The following is an 18,482-nucleotide window of genomic DNA, read 5'->3' as shown; positions in this document are numbered from 1 at the left end:
TATCTACGCAACAAATGGTTACTGACGTGTGTGTGTGTGTGCGCGCTGGTACACGGTGCCTGACTTGTGTGTGGGCAGCGTGGGATCAGTTCCCACTCTGTGAGGATGTGGATGTGAATGGCAATATGTGCCCTCTCTATGTGCTCTGTGACTGATTGGTTAGTTCAGGCTCCGCCCAAAGTCAACTGGGATAGGCTCCAGCACCCCTCCGCGACCCTTGACAGGATAAGCGGTATTGAAAATGGATGGATGGATGGATGGATGGATGAATAGTGTGTGTGTGTGTGTGTGAGGAAAACAACAAACAAAGGGTAAAATGCCCACCCCTCCCCTGCTGTAAAAAGACGATCGATGGAGGAAGATTTCTGGCTTCCTCTTTAATCCAAACTGCCCTTTAAATCATCTCCAAGGAAGTAATTCACGATTTTCTCAGTTTTTGTCATTCGTATGGTTTTCCTCTATTCTGTGTCAAGTTGTTCCGATTGCCGTGCTTTTTTTCCCCCTCCCCTCCGCCCCCACATGTCCTCGGGCCAATAAAAATGCCCCAAATTGGGTGGAGGGGCTGCGTGGAGCTCGGCCCGCGCGGAGCTCGGCCCGCGCGCCTTCCCGCAGGGTTTATCCCACCCCAAAAGAGCTTAAGGGTCCACATCCTCCAGGTCGCTCTTGGAATCGCCGAGCATCATGGGAGATTCGGAGCCCTGTCAAGGAGGAGAGTTGGGCTGAGTGTGGTAACAAAAAGGCACAAGATATACGATAAGTACACGGGCTGCACATAAAGCATTTCCCAAAAGTCACTCCACAGTACACTTCTTTTTTTTTTTTTAGCTGCACCCAAATTTTCATAGTTTTGTGATCTTGCCATTAGTGTTTTGATTTTATATACTATACTTCAGTTGGCTGTGGTGACAAATGTGGCATCAGAAAAAGAACAATGCGGCTCCTCGTCAGTCTAATTGCAGTCGTGGGTGGTAGAAAATTGCCAGTCACATGCTGCCTTCCTCCGAGTGTGTGAGTGTGCGTGCGTGTCATCCCTCGAACTCGTGCGCGTGTGATTGGACCACGTGACGGCACAGTCGAGCGGCACACACACGCTGGGCTTACCTGTCTTAGGCTGCGTTCGGCGTTCTCGTTGGCGGGGCTTCCGTCGGAGCCGTTGCTGCTGCCCGACTGCTCCTTCTCGTTCAACAAGGCCGTCGCATAGGCCAGCGTGTCCTTCACGGGTTCACATGCACCAACACGTGAGTTAGGGTGGCAGCAAAACACATTTTAAAATACACACACACGCACACACACGCACGCACACACACACACACACACACACACACACAGCCACGTGAATGTGTACATATGCAGACACATACACATTCACTGTACAGATGTAGCATATATTTTTTTACCGTGCATGTAAAAACTCTACACACCCTATTTGAAAAGCCAGATTTTTGTAATGTAAATGCAACGTGGATTTAAAAAAAAAAAAAAAAAAGTTCTACCTTGGTCTCAGACCAAAATACAAATACCGTATTGGCCCGAATATAAGACGGTGTTTTTTGCATTGAAATAAGACTGAAAAAGTGGGGGTCGTCTTCTATTCGGGGTCTAGACATTATACCCATTCACGACGCTAGATGGCGCCAGATATCAATGAAGCGAATGCTGAACTTGACTCCCCAGGCCAAAGTGAACCCCTGCCACGAAGAATAAAAATAAAAATAGCGGTAGCACGAAGAAGAAAAATAAAAAATAGCGGTAAGAAAGAAAAGAGAAGAAAATAATAGAAGAGATAACACAAAATGGAGAAACGTAGCGACAATCTGGAGAATAGTGGATCAAAGATCGGCCAGGTTAACCGGCAGCTGAGGAGAAGTTATGATGTCATTTACACTTCAAAAACCAGAAGCCATTCATTTACAAATGTGATTGCACTTTAGTTTACATATTTAAATGTTCAGATATTAAGATTTAAATGAGGCAAAATGACATGCTATTTCTCTCAAATATATTATCATCATTTGTTTCAGATGTACTGTAGTTTGTACTTTGTACAAAATTAATTTGGTGTTCAAAAAGTCTTTTTTCAAACTTGAGTCTTGAAAAAGAGGGGGTCGTCTTATAATCAGGGCCGTCTCATATTCGGGCCAATACGGTATATGAAGTGTGCTTTTGGAAAATTCTGAAACCTCACAGTTAGCCTTGAACAAGATACATGCCATCAAGGTTGTCGAGCATCTTTAAATGTTTGCCTTCACGTCACTTTAATGTACAGTCGTGGCTGCTTATCTTTTGAGTTCCACAAGAACTTTGGATTCAAGCGTGTGCATACCTGCGCCGAAATGGTGCGCTGGAAGCTCTTATTGGTGGACGTCTCATTGGACACGTTACTCTGCGGCGTCCAATAATGTTCGGTCATCTGAGGAACAAATATGATTATCGCGGTATTGTAAAACAATTAATATCCATATATCATGTGTGGTTTTTTAAAATGCATCTCAACGTGCCTTCTTCTGGAGCCACTGCACTGCCCAGCTCCAGTGACCAGACAGGTCCTTGAAATAATCCTTGGCTGGAGCACACCTGGTGGCAAAAATGGGGGCTTTGTCTTACTTGTACATAAATACTTTATAGAATAGATGTGAATGGATCACTGTGGTTGTTACGAACTTCTGGGCCAACGTGACCAAGAACTTCACACACTGGTAGCAACGTCTGCTGTCCAAGTTGTTGCTCTGGTGCATCAAAGCTGCGGACGCAAGGGACAGAGCTTCAGACAGCTTTAAAAAAAATCACAGAGTAGGTTTTTATATGTATGTAGCTGCGTAAATTAGGAAGGGTAACAAAGCAGGTTGGCAAAATTGGATCAATCTATTTTTTTTAAATTTTAATCGTGAGCACTTTTGGGTGAGATGATCAGTGACTTACCCAGCAGGCCTTTCTCCGACTCAAAGGCATACTTGAGCCTCTGGGACTGCAGAGGGTCCTCCACGACCTGAAGCAGACCAACTGACGCTCATCAGCATGTTAGTGACACGCACGTGTGTCACGCGAGGTTGCCTGGCGACTCACCAGAAGCTCCTGCAGCATGTGAAAGATGTTCTTCAACTCGTGAGGCGGCGCCGTCTCCAGCTGCGTCTGCCGGGACGCAAACCGTTCACAATGGGTTAAAATCAAGAGAGGCGACATGGGAAGGTTGTGCGGCGGTTTACCTTGAGGAGCTGCAGTATCCCCAAGGAAAAAGGCTCGTTGCAGTAGGAGCAGTAGGTCACCATGCCGATGAGCGGCGTCAAGGGACCCGACAACTCTCTCATGGCGAACATCACCTGGAGGGTCCGCAAGGGCATTCAATTCTCACAAGGACACAGAGGTAGGATCTGTTTGGCTGGTTAGTGGGTGGGATTGGACAAACACACTACACGAAGCCTCAAACACATGGGTAAAGAAGAATTGAATTTTTGACACAATAGGTTGACCAAGGAGTTTAAATTTTGGCACCCAAAAAAAAATAAAAATAAGTAAAATACCACTAATTTGAAAAAAATATATACATTTAAAAAAAATAATAATAAATTGACCCCAAAATTGACACATGGGCCACCCTTTGATATTTTGAGTATTTTTTTTTAATCATCAAGGTTTGACACATTTGCTAAGAGAGTAATTTGGGTTATTAAATAAATGAACAAATAAATAAATAGCTGCACAAAGATTGGCACCTGGCCAAGAAAGTAAATGTTTAAAAAAAGAAAAACAAAAAAAAACTACAATGTTGACCCATTGGCCAAAACAATCCAGAACCGCTGAGATGTGGGCCGAAGAAGAACCCTTTAAATATTTGTGGGGGCGGGGGGCGGGGGGGGGAACAACACAAGGGAGTGACACAAAATAACAAGATATTTGATATTTTTGTGAAAAAAAAAATGCTGAGGGGTTTATTACATATGGGAATGTAAAATTCAATTGCCAGGAAACTACATGGAGGATGACAAATCGCTTGAATTTTGTTTCGAAATGTCTTTGTTTTTAGCGATGTAAACACACGGACCAAGGATGAGCCCCTTAAATTACCTCGAGAAGGTAGGGTTGTCCCTCTGGGGTGAAAACGGTTGCCAGGATGTCTGAATGGAGGGGCAGGAGTGACGCGGAGGACGGGATGCTGCCGACACGCAGGCTGAACCCGTCTGGAGCTGCACCGGGGACGGGGACACGGAACAAAATGAGCTGGATTGGGCAAACGGTGTGAATACGACTGTTCGGAGTGAGGCTGTGCCTGACCGTGCGTCCGCTGGGAATCGAGGTCCGAGTGCATTGTGATGAGCGCCAGAGTGCTATGAAGGTGGAGAAACTCCCGAGCCTGGGCCGGACTCCACCGCCGGTTCTAAAGAGACACAAAGCGGACCAGATCAAAGTGAAGAAAAAAAAAAAAAGCGGATGTAAAAACGTAGAAAGACAGCAGCCGCAATTCATGCGAATAAAAAGGTCTACCTGGTTGTTTTGGCGATTGGGTCCCAGAAGGAAAAGGAGCATCCGGTGATAGGCCGAGTGCTTCAACAACAGTTGACAAGCGTCACCACCCTGAGTGAGAAAACATCATTTTGTTTTTTTGTACATGGAAGAGTAGACACGGAGCAAGGGTGGGCAAAACTTTCTGGTCAAGGACCAGAGTTGATTCATTCAAAATGAGAACTGGACCAAGTGACTCGTAAAGTACCGTTCAAATCTGTCAATCTTTTTTTTGGGGGGGGGGGGGGGGGGTATTAGAGGACCGTACCCTGCCACAAAGAGCGAAAATGCATAGCAGTAAGTCATTGTGCCTCCGAAAAAGGTTGAGAATTGCTTACAGATGCCACAAGATGGCGGCATTGCACTGCTTTTCTATGAGACAGGGTGGTAGCTTGTCTAAATGAAGGTCCTCTCCTCACCTTAACATAGTTCTTGGCACTTGGATGGTATCAAAGCATTACGAAATACATTAAAAAAAAAAATCCACATTCGTTCATGTATTTAAAAACCAGGATGGTGCGAATCAGCCTTACGTTGCCTCCGTTACCTTTTGAGAGAAATTACTGAAGAGGCTGAAGTACTGTGAGCAGTTCTTCACGTTCTCCGGAACGTCCTTGTCCAGCAGCGAGAGCAGGGCGTCGGTCAGGCCGTCTAGACCCGGGTCAGCAAAGTGCAGGGCGCTCTCCAGGGTCTTCTCCAGGATGGACGCCACCACCACCCGCACTTCCCTCATGCTACACTCCAACAGGCAAATCCTACAGGAAGGAAATAAGGCTCACGTCAGAAAATGTGTCATTGACCCAAAGACATTGAGCCAAAGAAAAACAAGGTGGCATAAAAAAATGCTTCCCCCCAACAAGTGTCTTTACGGTTATTCATATAATTACATAAGAATGAGCCATAAGTCGCACCTGGTCATCTCTCGCCCCTCTGGTCCAACCAGGTACTGAATCATCCACTGGCAGGCGGTGCTGCTTTTTGACAGCAAGACTTCCACCGTAGCCATCCACTCCTCCGTGTCCACACTGCGTGTTTGTGTCGGGTGGGGGAGAGGGGGGGGGGGGGGGGTTAGAGATTGTGACATAAATGCGGCCGCTCGTGTACATACTCTTTGTGTTTGTTCATACCGCAGCTTCTTTTTGGTGTGGAGGTAGGTGTGGAAGAGGAAATGGACGGCCAGTTGGAGACTTTCTTTAGCCATGGCTTGGTAATCGGCGTGCTTCAGCTTGGTCTAGAACAACAAATGCGGTGGTGAAATGAAGCCCGTCCCCCAATAATTGTTGTCATTGCTACATTGGAGTAAATTAAATGCCAGCGCATAGCACGACGAAATCAACATGTTATTGTTTTTTTGTTTTTTTTTGAAAAAGTAATGACACAGAAGTCATTTGCTTTTGCTGATACAGTACAAAGGTGCCAAATATTCCAAATATATTTTCGTATTATGAGAACCATATATAGCCAATTGCTAATTATTATAGTTAATACCCATTGGTAATTTGGGTTCAGAGTTACAGGAAACTGAATACTCGTTTTGAATGACAACTCTTTTTAATTTTTTTACACAACAGGGAAAATTAGGACTAAGGATGTAACATTCAACCCAAGAAACCTTTTGTACAAGCGTATTGCATCCACAGAAGTGCACAAAGTCCAGAACACGAAAGACGTACTGCATTGACAGAGGCCAGCGAGAGCGTGAAGTTGAAGTAGTCGCTGTTGTAGACGTCTCTGTTCCTCATGAACTTGAGATTCTCGTCCCTCACCATCTACTCAAGGAGACAAAACCCAGAGGTGACGCAACCATGTCACCAAAATGGGGCATGGGAAGCTCGACGCCCACCTGGTAGATGCTGGCGGGCATCTTCTCCACAAACAGGCCCTTCTTCTCGCCCTTGCGGACCAGGCGGGTGAGCAGCGTGAGGCGGTCGTTGTTGGCCCTGGGCGGGCGAGGGGACGACTGCGGCGAGACGTCGGGTGAGGAGGGCGCAGACCTAGAAAACGAAGATGCCATTAATGCAGTGCTTGTCAATTATTTTTTGTTACAATTGAACATTTGGAGATGTAAGAAGTGTGGTTCACTCACAGGGTGAGATCCTCCGCTTCCTGCCTCATGATGCTGACTCTGCTTTTTTTGGGCAGGACGGGTGAGTTTTGCTCGCTGATTTTCTGATAAAACAACATGTAGGCATTCCAGTATCTCCTCCTCACGTCAGGGTAGGGGTTTGCTGCAAACAAAGACACACGCGCACGGGGTTACGACTTGAACTGACGCTATTTACAGAGATCAAAACGGTTTTGGCGGTCGTGGCTCACATTGATCGTAAACTTTGGGCCGGTACTCTCCTCCGAAGCACTCGTACTCCAGGGTTTCGTCGTTCATGTCAAACTCCTCGACCACGTTGTCGTTGAACTTGTACCAACGTCCACGTGAGCTGCCGCTGTACACAAGTAGACACAAACACGATGAAAACATGTGCATGCTTTTTTGGGTGGCGCAAAGCATCCTGGAGCCTATTGTTTACCAACATATGCTCATTCAAATATTTGCTGACTTAACACACTCGTCAATGTACATTGTACATCAGGGGTCGGGGACCTTTTTGACTAAGAGAGCCATGAAATCAAAATATTTGGAAAAGTATTCTCTCTTTCTCTCTTTAATGTGAATGGTTTTCCGTTCCTCACGATTGCTAAAGGTCCACCAAAACGAGCGGAATTACAGTTAGCTTGCCGGGTCCATACGCGGAGTTGCTGTTGGCTAGCTTGCACGCTGCTCAGTAGCTTGCACGCTTCCTTTCCGCCTTCTCCCGCACGGTATTTTGATGCGAGCTTAGCACGGCGCGCGTCAAAGTGCCGCTTTACATTTGACCGTTTCATCGATGGTATTTTGTCATTGCAAATTAGACACACCGCAGAATCTGTTCTTTCCACAAAGGTGAATCCTTCGGTCCATTTGTCCTGAAGTGTACCATAATCGTCATCTTTTTTTTCTTTTCGCCATTTTATTCGTCGAAGGATTTGCTTTGAGCGAATGACCGAGCGAGCTGATTCAAAAGGGGGCGTTTACCCGTTTACCCAGCAACGGCCAACGTAGGCCAGTATCATCCAATTAAAATGGCTCCTTCTGCCAACTGCAGCCCAGAACAGGACATGAGCAGTGAAAAAAAATCGATGGATGGATTAAACATGCGAGAATATCTTGTTTTATCTGCGAGCCAGGTGCAATCATCAAAAGAGCCACACCTGACTCGCGAGCCATAGGTTCCCGACCCCTGCTGTACATGAAGAATACGAAAAGGGCCTCTTACCGTCTATCTTTAATAAAGGAGTAGTAGTGGCCGGCGTGCGCCTGCCCGCTGTGGACCACCACGCCAACTAGTTCGTAGTTCTCCGAAATGGTGACCTTCTTCCTGGGCGAGCCTCCGGACGTGCCATCGCCTCGCCCCTCGCCGCCCTCCCCGCTGCAGTCCTGACGCGCCATGCCGGACACGGTGTACGGCTCCATGTTTAGCACCCAGGGGAACTGCAAACGCAGAAGGTTTTTCCACCTCTTTTATCTTGACGAGGACAAAGAATATCCTCCTTCGAGACGCACCCGAATCTGTTCGTCGTATTTGATGGAGCGTCCGCTTTCCCAGTCAAAGCCGAAGCGCATGAGATGAATGCAGAGAACGCTGGGAAGCGATTTGATGCACGTCCTCTTTACAGTGGTCCTCTGTACATGTGAATACGAGAGACATTGTTGGAACGTTTGATTAAAAAAAAAATAATAATAATAATTCAACAACATAAGCGGTGGCTTACGTGCCTTTTCCTTGCATTTCTCACAGTAGTAAGCGTTGCTACCCTCCAGAACTTCCCCTCGGACGAACTGGTCCAGTGAGATCTCGAGACTCTGGCAGGACGTCACGCCGAGGTTGAGCGCCATGAACGTCTCTTCGCGCTCGTATCTGCAATGCAGTTTCCATATAATTGTGGGAAAATACTTGTCTTCAGCAGCTCTGGTTTGATCACATGGGAGAGTGATCAAGTAAGTACGACTGCACTCAAATAGTTTTCCCGCAATATTAGAATGTATTGAGATGCACCTGAATATGACGTTAAAAAAATGCTGCTCTCGTATCGGATCTTATGAGATGTGGGCAGAAAGAGAGCACAATCGTAATTCGTGACTCACCGATGAGGACAGTCTTTGCAGATTTTTTGGTCGGAAAAGATGCCCTGAAATGTGTTTTTGAAGATTTGCTCTCGGCCCATTTTCTGGCAGAGGAGGGAAGGGGGAGGGGGGCAAGAATCATATTTAATGCATGGTAACAAACACAAGCAGCTTATATAAGATGAATATCATACCTTGAGATGTTCATCAAGCTGGTCCACCAGGCTGGTGAAGAATTCATACGCGTCCTGTTGCTCTCGTACGTACAACTCTTTGTTCCACATCTTGAAGATCTAAAACATGCCAATAAAAATGGACTTCACTAACAGTTTGTATACAAATAGTTTTGACAATCCGTGGCTTCTTTGTGAGTTGTCTATTTTCTGAAAATGTGCCTGCAAGGGAGCCCTTCCGATTTTTGCCAGACTGTCAAGTACCATTGGGGCTAATTTACATAAAAAGACAAAAATTGTGTGCATTTTGTTTTTAGAAGGCCGGAATACAATAATTTCCATTCTTTTCAATAAGAAAAAATGATTTGAAATGTAAAATTGAACTCAGATTTTTAGGCATCACTGGAGCTACTCACTAAAATGCAAAACTATTTTTAAAAAAATCTCCAAATACCTTCCAGAAGTTCTCCGGGACGTAGTACTGCAGTTTGCTCTCCATCAGGTGACCAAACAAAGACTGAACTTGGTAGAAGACGCTCTCATCGGGCTGGTCCGTGTCATCCTCAATGGACAGGAACGCCTTCGGAACCAAACAATACCCACATGATTGCCGATGTAACACAATACAGATCAAATACATAAATAAATACAAAAAAAAAAAAAAAACACTACGTGTACCTCTGGTAAGCCCGGCTGCATGTATAGCTGCTGGAAAACAGCATTCATGTAACAGGTGGCTCCACCGTTCTTCAGGCCCACAAAACCCGAAACCGAGCGGCTCTCTACAGGGGGAAGGTACTGACATAGGCGAGATAAGAGTTCAACTTCACAGCTCAGTTATCAGTCAGTGTCCAATATTGGTGCCTCACATCAAACTCTTTACAGAGCGACGGGTCAGACTGGTGGTGCATGGAGAGCAACTCTCTGGTGATCAGTCGCAGGTTGGAAAGGGAGCTGTCGGCGAGCATCACCAGGACCTCGTAGGCCGCCAAACGGCTGCTGGCTGTGCTGCACCTAAGTGAAATGGGACAGGGGGGGGGGGGGGGGGGGAAATCTTGAGCAGATTGAACCCTGGTTTGTCAAAATCTCAAAAGAGTGGGTGAACTTATTCTACAGCTCATAAAATTGTGAGACGTGCCTAACCTCAAAGTCTTTTCTTGTTTTTACACCTAACACTGGTTCACAAAGTTTGCCAATGTAGGCTGTGTGTTAAGGTAACATTGTCAGTCCAGTTAAAATATTTCATTATTATAAACCACTCTTAATTTGAACTTTTTTCTATTTGCTTGCTTCTGATGCAAGTCAGCAAGTTTCTTATTTCTTCTCTCAAACAAACAAATAAATAAATACATAAATAAATAAATCCCGACCGGTGATTATCCTGTGGTGCGTTTACGTAAAGCGCCTCACTTGGGGTGGAAATCGTGGCTGGGGGCCGGGGACGCGGTGGAGTTGGAGGTGTTGATAATGATGCGCGATGCTCGGAACAGGAAGTCATCCAACAGCTGCTGGATCAGCGATGGGCCTGCGGAGAGAGTTAGGCGGGGTCATGTGACGCACAAGGGCAACTGTGCATATTCGATTGTCTGAACTCAAGATGGCGGATACAAAATTCTGTCATACATTCCATCAGAGGTAGATAAATTATATCATAGAAGCCATAGAATATCAGGACTTTTTCTTTTCATGTCGCCCAATGTTTGCAATGCTTATAGTATTGCCTTCATATGTTGTTTGATTAACGCGATGAGACTTTTGCTCGACTTCATCTCATGGGTAGGCAGATTAAAAGATTTACTTGTTTTTTATGTTTCCATTTAGAAATGGCTCTTGTGACACATAAAGGTAGGATTAAAAAAAAAGAAAAATAATTATCATAACAATTGGACCAATCCCCATATTGCGCCCCTCAATTTTCACTTCCTGCTAATGATACGGTTAGCGTCCCAATACTTTTGTCTATATGGACTTACCGAGGTGTTCCTTCTCCTTGCCGCAAAGCGACAGCAAGGTCTTGATGAGTCGCAGGTGTCCTGCCAGGAGGATGTTGTCCGCCTCGCTGGTCTCCATTTCCGAGCTCCAGCTGGGCTCGAAGTTGTCCAGCCAAGAGATTTCGTCCTCCAGCATGGTGGCGGTGATGACTTGTGACGCCTCCATCTCCGAAGCTACATGGGGTAAGCGGAAGGGTGGCGAGAGACAACGATAAAGTATCGGAGCAGCCTTAACGCGCAAACTTTTATTGCGGGATGCATTCTAGACTCATCCACACTATGTGGAAAATCCACAAAATACAATTTCACAAGTTTTTAAATCACAATAGTTAAGTTAATTTGCTACCATCTTGTGGCAAGTATAGACAATTATAATTTTTTTGTATGGGCGTAAAGACAGGGTTTTTGTTAATCGCGGAAGGGCTCGGGGTCACTTTCTCCCTAGAATATCGGGGTTCACTGTACTATCAAAAACCCATCAAAAGAGTCCAATCGAGGAATCTGGATACAACAGGGAACACTGCATCCACTTTTGGGGAGTCAGTGCCAATATTGCTTGTTAGAATGTCCAGCCATGATTTTTAACACTTACTTGTTAGATCATCCAGTAACTGACATCGCAGGTCAAAGTATTCCGTGCACTGGGACAACAATCTGTCGATTAAATGGAACCAACAGCATGAGTGCCTTGTACTGTTTTTGTCACTTTCGGCCCTTTTTTGTTTCCTGGGATTTACCTCTGGTTGACTCCCCTCATCACCGACGTGGGACTCCACAGGGGCAGCTGAGCAGTGAGGATGACCGAGAGCAGGAACAAGTTGGGTTTCTGCACGTCAGCAAAGCCTGATGTGTCCGACTGGCTAAGAGTGTACAGCTGGTCACAGGCCACACGGCGGATCTGAAAGAGAAGCAGTTAGATGATTTCGTTAACAGTTTTAGGGGAGCGTTTCAAAATCATCATTGCACCAAGGAAAATATTTTTTTAAAACACACACAGTGTATTGAAAAAAAAAAAGATGATCTCACCTCAATTTACTCACAGGTTAGTTGAACACCAGAGCTATTACTATTTTTGTAATAATTATTATTTGATACGATTAAGTATTATTTCGTGTGGTCTCTAGACAGAGGGGGCGCTGCAGGAGTGCTTTAATGTCATCAATTGGTTTTATGTTTCTTAACAAAGAACATTTTTATTAAAGAGGAGTATTATGATTTTAATTTGACTGTTGTAAGAGTTGAACTCTCTGGGAATCAGTAAAGCTTATCTTATCATCATCTGCTGTGTGACTTGCAACGGGTGGATACACGGGTTAATTGCACTTTCTGCATTTAGAGGAAGGGTGTTTAATTGCTCTCTTGGCACGACGTGTCGATAAATAGATGAACAAAGATAAGACAATGAATTGAAATGGGATAATCTCCCAGCGCACACCTGATGCTCTAAGTGGTTGAAAATCACAGTTACAGGGGGTGGAAAGAAGTCCTTAAAGGGGACATATAGAAAATTGAGCATACCCACCCAGCAAGTGTTAAATTAACCAATTAAGAACATATTTTGTTATCTGCCCATTTTTAAAAACGTGTCAGAGAGCCGGCGCACCTTTCTCACTATTGTGTGACAGAAAAAAAAACCCCCCATACAGTACGTCTCCTCGAAATGCAGTTTACCTCTCCGCTGGGAGATCCCAGCAGCACATCAATAATGAAGTCGTTGACACAGGGGAGGTTGTAAAAAGAGGCTGCGGAGAGAAATCGCCATTGCGACATCAAGTACAAAAATCGACGGATTGGATTTAAATCACAAGTGGTGACTGCGAACGTCACTTGTGGCTCGAGTCTTACACAGCTGTTGACAGCGCAGCTGCAGGCAGGTGACCAGGAGCGACAGAGCCTCGCGAGCAATAATGGCATCTTTGATGGAGACGCTCTGCTGCCGGACGCAAATGCCTGCGTGCAGTGCGGTTGGCGTCGTCTCTCCCTCGCTGCTGGAGCTGCAATTGCTTCCTGCGAAGACCAAACACTTTTGTCACTCGTGTGACTTGCAGCATTTGTCAACATTTTCTCTTTAAATCCCTCTTGAAGAATGCAGTAGTCATAGAAGATGCATTCTACCGGGGTTTTTTTCCATTTAAAGGGAGTTCCGAGGTGCCTTAATAAACGCTCCTTGACATTTTTCTGTCAAAACCCACAAAGAATAATTAGCACGTAACGTCTATGAGCGTTGTATGCGCGTGTCCCGCCTCTAACTACAATACAATCTCTCACCTGTGCTGCTGACTCTCGTGCGCACTCCCTGAGATAGAAGCGAGCAATGGGTCTCTCTGATGGGCTGCGGGCTGCCGACAAGATCCAGTCGCCCCGCCGCCGCCGCCCAGGTCAGTCGCATGAAACAGGCCACAGTGGAGGTGAAGTCACCGACCTCCATGGTCTACAACAGGGCACAGATTTCGACGCTACAAATGCACTCCAAATATAGTCCTGTTTGATTGCATTGTATTCCTAAAAAAGGGCTGACACACAAACTGATGATCAGTCAATCAAAGCTACGACCAAACCAAAGCGCGTGGTGTGCCGTGTTGGCCATTTCGAGTACACCGTACACTCTTAAGAGCAATAAGCTATAAGCTATTTTTCAAAATTCATTTTGCACAGTACCCTGCTTTACCTGAATAGCCACACGAGCAGCGGGTATGATCTCCTCCACTCTGATGGACGAGCGTTCAGACAGTGACATCTGCCTGTAGGAGGACTTCTCCGGCGTCGCACAAAGAGAGAGCTGGCGGCCAGTGCGGCCCGCGTTGCGGAACGGGCGGGACGACAGCGCCTCGCCGTCACGGATGACGTCCTCATCCAGTGCCATGGGCATGCTTTGGCCAACCAGAAGGAATCTGTGATTTGTTTAAAAAAACAAAAACAGTTGAGCAACAGAGATTCGATTCTCTGTGATCTATGATGCATTTGACAGTGCGCTGCACCTGGCCAACTGAAGACAGATGGAGTAGACGCCTTGTCGGGTCTCATAGTCCACCTCTGATGGGATGGAGTCTCTTTGCATAACATTTACCACCAGACTGCAAGTGAACAGAGACTACATTTAAGAAAAGAACAAAATATACAGACCTGAAAACCTGGACTCACCCTCACTCACCCATTTTCCATATGCTTATATCTACTGTATATTTTATCATTTTTATTTATATACTTGGTGTTCTTCCACTTCTCCCTTTCATAATTTTGCTGCTGTAAATTGGGAAGTTCTCCATTGTGAGACAAATAAAGGTGATTGTCTGTCTGTCATTGAAATTGTCCCGCTGCTATACAGAAATCTGCAGTTTACAGAGACCAGTTTTATTTTATTTTTTTAACCTGACTGGATACTTGTAATAACCTCTCAAATGGGAAAGGAGAGCCACTGTTGCCAATGCACATTCCAGCTGTTTATTGAACGTTGAGAAAAAGCACAATGAGCACATGCAATCAGACGCTACAATATCTACATTAGTGTTCAAACATGTTTACAATCTGTGTACAACGTGTGCTTGAATGTGTTTAAATGTGTGCGAGGGGTAAAACTATTTGGAAAAATGCTTTGAAATGGTCTGTCTGTATTGCAGATCGTCTCACGATTGGAACACGAAGGAGATTTCACTGGACTGTAATTATGACTGTTGGTTAGTGACATTACGGCGCGTGACCATTCGGTCATCACTGTAGAAACAGAACAGTATTAAGTATTTTCATGTGGTGTATGTGTCATACCTGAGGCCGCCTGCTTTGAGGAAGTTGTCACAGAAGGACTTGCTGCTGGTTTTAGCCATCTCATCATCAGATGTGGGCATGAGTTTGGAACTTAGCACCTGAGGCATACATAAAAAAACAAACAGTGAGCATCTTATTTGGTTAAACATACATAAAACATGAGGTACACTTGCACAATATGATAACATCCAATTCAAGAGCTGCTGCTAATTGAACAATATGTCCTGATTGTAGTTTGCTGCTTTGAAGCATTACATTGCATCATATCGAGAGGTGTTGCTAGTTCCTCTTACAAGTCTTTCCTTTTGCATCTCTTGCATTGTTACATTGTGCAGGGGCACCTGAGGTAGACGGTTATATTCCGTGTGTCTATGTAGCCTACCTCCAGGTTGTAGAGCACTCGAAAGGTGGACATGCCTGGGGCGGAGGACCGAAACAAGGACTCCAGGATGGAAGCGGCGCTGGGCTGGTGTTGATTTTTGGACGCCATAGATGGTGAGCGAGTGCCGGTCCCCTGGCCAAGGGTGAACAACGTCTTCTACAAGAAGAATAAACAGAAGGAGTCTGGATGCATTGTGGCACCATGCTGCCTCTCATACGTCAGTATTGGTACTAAAACAAAGATTGTTTGTAACTGGTGTCATGCTTTCTTGAGTAAACCACACACACACACACACACACACACACACACACACACACACACACACACACACACACACACACACACACACACACACACAAATGTAATTCCTTTGTCATTTATGGTGGTGTGTCCATTTAAAAAAAAGAAATTGTGCATGCACACCATTTCAACAACTGTCAACCTATACCTGATGGCTCCATACGCTGGATTCTTTGGGGACAAAATTGTCAAGAGCGTCCTGCACCTCGGGATCTGTTGGGATCAGGAGGAGCAGCTTTCTTACACGCAGTGTGATTCTGGGAGAAGAGAAAACACATATTGTTGACAGTTGACACTACGTCTTGCCAAGATTTACCTGTAAGGGTATCTCAATAAATTGGATTGTGTGAAATTTATTCCAGTAGTTAAATTCAAAAGACGAACTTATGTATTGTACCGTCAACCCCCCACTACTTGCCGACGATAGGGACTAAGACATGAGTAATGAGACATTTGTAATTTTGGGAGTAATTTGAATTTTGGGACATTTTGGAATAGTGAAAATCATTCATCATTATCATCATTTCATAACTGTAGAGAATTTTCTACCTGCTTTCATCCAAGTTAGCCAGCTGGTAAAGCATCTCAAATACATTGCACACCAGCGCCATAACAACACCAGGCAGGGACTTCTCCTGGTAAGAGACACACACACACACACAAATCAGAACCGAGACAAAATGTAGAAAGTAAAAGCCTCTCTACTGGACATGCAGACGCTACCTGCTCGAGGGCGTAAGCGGAGTTGAAGACGGCCGAGCTGGAACTGCTGGACGCTGAGGCAGACGACTCGGAGCTGCCCGAAGGCGTCCCCGTGCCCGAGCTCTTCACCGTCAGGCTCTGCTCATCGCTAAAGCCGAGCTGGGACAGCAGTTTCTGGTCCCGATTCATGGTCAACTAACATTTGTTGAAGGGACAGCAGAGGGATCGAATGAGAGAGAAAAAGAAAACAGGAATGTTGCTAAAGGTGGTGTTTCCCCCTGCCACTCTGTAGGCGCTTTAAGCCAAATGGATAAGACAACTTAGAATTGACATTGGCTTCAGGGGAAACACATGACATAAAAATAGTATTTTTAAACCCCCTAAAAAAAAGGGAGGAACACAGAGCTCCTATTATTGACAATCACTCACACGTACCACACTATCATTGGCAAAGATCTGGACATTATCCACCGGGCAGCTCAAGTGCTCGGATATCTTCCACCGGATGCTTCCTATCGTCTCATTACTGTGGGTCTGCAGGGACAAACAAGCCAAAGAGAGAGTGAGAATGAGATTTCCTCTGGAGATGCTCATCAATAAACGCATATTGGAGGGCACAAGAGGAAGCAGTTACAGTACCTCTAAGCTGAACGTGTCTTTGGTTGACTCATAGGTGATGTGAAGAGTGACGGGGTGTCCGTTGAACGAAGCCCCGTGAGGTAGAATAGTGCGAGGAACCGAGTACATATCCTGCAAATAGCGACGAAACAGTTCACAGACGAACCGTGAGATCATTTCAAATGATATTAGTCATTTACATTTTATTTGTCATTAATACAGTATTGCGTGTAATGTGTTGTGCTGTGCGCTGTGTGGACCGAGCAAAGGTGTAAGCGACACAATTTTGCCATAGTTCTTGCAACTCTTCAAAAAAAATAAAAAATAAAATAAAAGAGTTGTAGACTTAAATTTTTGTCAGCTCAAAATGCAGCTTGAAATCTTATTCCACTGAAGATGCAGCGGCCTACCTCAATAGTGATAACATAGCGCTCAGCCAATAACAGCAGCCTTTCGATGATGACCAATTTAGTGGATCTGGAGAAGACGAGAGGAGATTGTGAAATGGGCTGTGAGATCTAATCATCCTGATTATAACCACGCATTTCCTAAACGGTACCTGGAAGGTGATTGGACAGACGTGGCCACCGTGGGCATTGCGGTGGCGGTCAGCATCTTGGTCGCTCGAGTAACAGCGTGGGTCAAAGTAGGGCCGCCCAAAGCCGAACTGGCTGCCTGATAACAATGCAAAAAAAAAAAAATATATATATATATATATATATATTAAAAAAATGGTTTTCTGGGGGGTGTTCACTCACCTCTAGTCTCTTATAACAATCGGCAATGAATTTTTTGTGCAAAGATACTGAATCCTGTGCGCGAGAGAGAGACAGAGAGAGAGAGTGAGTCAATCAAAAGACCTTCACTGAGGTTTTAATTGGTCAGCAAAGATTGAATAAATTCTAATTCTTGCTTTATTTTTCAGCCCGTCAGAAGAAAGACCTTTGCACTGACCTTCTTCATCTTGGGGTTAAGGTTGGTGTAGCTGTATGTAATAATGAGCTGAATTGCTTCATTGGCTATCTCCTCATCAGGGGTTTCCATGGCGATGCGCCAGATAAAGTCCATCCCTGCCAGGTCGAGACGTTCCACACACTGAAACCACACCGTTTTTTTTTCCCACAATGAGGACAGTTCTCCTCGCTTATTCATGGAAGATCACATAACAGATAAATAACACGAGTGGAGACAGACCAGCTGAGTTCCTTGGCGTTTCAGTCGATGATCACACAGATTGACGTTCTCAAAGAAGGTCTTAAACAGGTTGAAACCTTGAGGGACGCATAACGATGTTAGGAGGTGCATCAAATACTCAAGGACGAGGTCAATAAAAGCCCGCCTGACCGTTCATTGTAATCTCATACGGCTCCAGTTTCAGTATCTTCTCCTTGAAGAGCTGCTGCTGAACGTCGCTCTCGAGATCATGCTGGCCTTTGGTGAACCACTCGAAACACATCTGTCATACAAAATGGAAACAATGCGATCAAGACCAGGAATACCATTAACTCATTCACTCCCAAAGACGTTTTTAAACGTCTTTTCAGACTTGGTCTAGAATTGGCTGGTACTGAATGAGTTAAATAAGCCGCCAATTGAGTATGGTGAATAAGTTGAGAATGTGGTTAAAGCCACGGTTGAAGAGAGAATGAGAAAGAGACGTTCACAAAGGCTGCAAATGCATACCTCACGGTCCAGCTCGCAAACATCCGGGCCGGACACCAGGCACTCCCAGATCTCCTTGGCCCTGTTCCAGACCAGGTAGAGGCTGGCCTCCTGGAGGAAGAAGGCCAGAAAGCGCAGGTGGCCATCCAGATACTGAGGGGAGAGAGAGAGAAAGCGGGTCCAAAATAAGTAAGTAGTAATCACGCTGGGGGAAGACAAAAAAATAAAATAAAATA

At 45.2% G+C, this 18,482-nt stretch overlaps 1 protein-coding gene across 2 annotated transcripts in view; it reads right to left on the bottom strand.

The window, feature by feature from the left end:
• Nucleotides 1-362: 362 nt before the first annotated feature.
• The window catches only part of usp24 (ubiquitin specific peptidase 24), a 29,872-nt gene continuing 11,752 nt past the window's right edge, over nt 363-18,482 (bottom strand). For both annotated transcript variants that reach the window (XM_086115010.1, XM_086115011.1), the window contains 49 exons: nt 18,268-18,399; nt 17,929-18,040; nt 17,779-17,855; nt 17,539-17,679; nt 17,343-17,396; nt 17,144-17,259; nt 16,995-17,061; nt 16,606-16,716; nt 16,402-16,500; nt 15,988-16,161; nt 15,814-15,899; nt 15,413-15,521; nt 14,965-15,120; nt 14,583-14,680; nt 13,799-13,894; nt 13,489-13,711; nt 13,089-13,251; nt 12,666-12,827; nt 12,492-12,562; nt 11,558-11,718; nt 11,413-11,474; nt 10,803-10,994; nt 10,240-10,354; nt 9,699-9,843; nt 9,508-9,627; nt 9,284-9,409; nt 8,851-8,949; nt 8,678-8,760; nt 8,309-8,450; nt 8,096-8,215; nt 7,809-8,023; nt 6,814-6,938; nt 6,584-6,725; nt 6,341-6,491; nt 6,171-6,266; nt 5,625-5,728; nt 5,409-5,522; nt 5,045-5,252; nt 4,480-4,569; nt 4,270-4,372; nt 4,063-4,181; nt 3,204-3,317; nt 3,064-3,129; nt 2,920-2,986; nt 2,662-2,740; nt 2,499-2,574; nt 2,324-2,410; nt 1,102-1,212; nt 363-698 (listed from right to left, as the gene is read on the bottom strand). In XM_086115010.1, the coding sequence (XP_085971136.1) occupies nt 636-698; nt 1,102-1,212; nt 2,324-2,410; nt 2,499-2,574; nt 2,662-2,740; nt 2,920-2,986; nt 3,064-3,129; nt 3,204-3,317; nt 4,063-4,181; nt 4,270-4,372; nt 4,480-4,569; nt 5,045-5,252; nt 5,409-5,522; nt 5,625-5,728; nt 6,171-6,266; nt 6,341-6,491; nt 6,584-6,725; nt 6,814-6,938; nt 7,809-8,023; nt 8,096-8,215; nt 8,309-8,450; nt 8,678-8,760; nt 8,851-8,949; nt 9,284-9,409; nt 9,508-9,627; nt 9,699-9,843; nt 10,240-10,354; nt 10,803-10,994; nt 11,413-11,474; nt 11,558-11,718; nt 12,492-12,562; nt 12,666-12,827; nt 13,089-13,251; nt 13,489-13,711; nt 13,799-13,894; nt 14,583-14,680; nt 14,965-15,120; nt 15,413-15,521; nt 15,814-15,899; nt 15,988-16,161; nt 16,402-16,500; nt 16,606-16,716; nt 16,995-17,061; nt 17,144-17,259; nt 17,343-17,396; nt 17,539-17,679; nt 17,779-17,855; nt 17,929-18,040; nt 18,268-18,399 (5,742 nt within the window). In that variant the 3' untranslated portion in view covers nt 363-635. The remainder of the gene's footprint in view (nt 699-1,101; nt 1,213-2,323; nt 2,411-2,498; nt 2,575-2,661; nt 2,741-2,919; nt 2,987-3,063; nt 3,130-3,203; nt 3,318-4,062; nt 4,182-4,269; nt 4,373-4,479; nt 4,570-5,044; nt 5,253-5,408; nt 5,523-5,624; nt 5,729-6,170; nt 6,267-6,340; nt 6,492-6,583; nt 6,726-6,813; nt 6,939-7,808; nt 8,024-8,095; nt 8,216-8,308; nt 8,451-8,677; nt 8,761-8,850; nt 8,950-9,283; nt 9,410-9,507; nt 9,628-9,698; nt 9,844-10,239; nt 10,355-10,802; nt 10,995-11,412; nt 11,475-11,557; nt 11,719-12,491; nt 12,563-12,665; nt 12,828-13,088; nt 13,252-13,488; nt 13,712-13,798; nt 13,895-14,582; nt 14,681-14,964; nt 15,121-15,412; nt 15,522-15,813; nt 15,900-15,987; nt 16,162-16,401; nt 16,501-16,605; nt 16,717-16,994; nt 17,062-17,143; nt 17,260-17,342; nt 17,397-17,538; nt 17,680-17,778; nt 17,856-17,928; nt 18,041-18,267; nt 18,400-18,482) is intronic.

The sequence above is a fragment of the Hippocampus guttulatus genome, chromosome 7 (genome assembly GCF_054856545.1).
Source record: "Hippocampus guttulatus isolate MCC_2025c chromosome 7, RoL_Hgut_1.0, whole genome shotgun sequence".
Taxonomy (NCBI): Eukaryota; Metazoa; Chordata; class Actinopteri; order Syngnathiformes; family Syngnathidae; genus Hippocampus; species Hippocampus guttulatus.
Note: the sequence above shows the minus strand (reverse complement) of the source record. Positions and strands in the feature narration are given on the sequence as shown.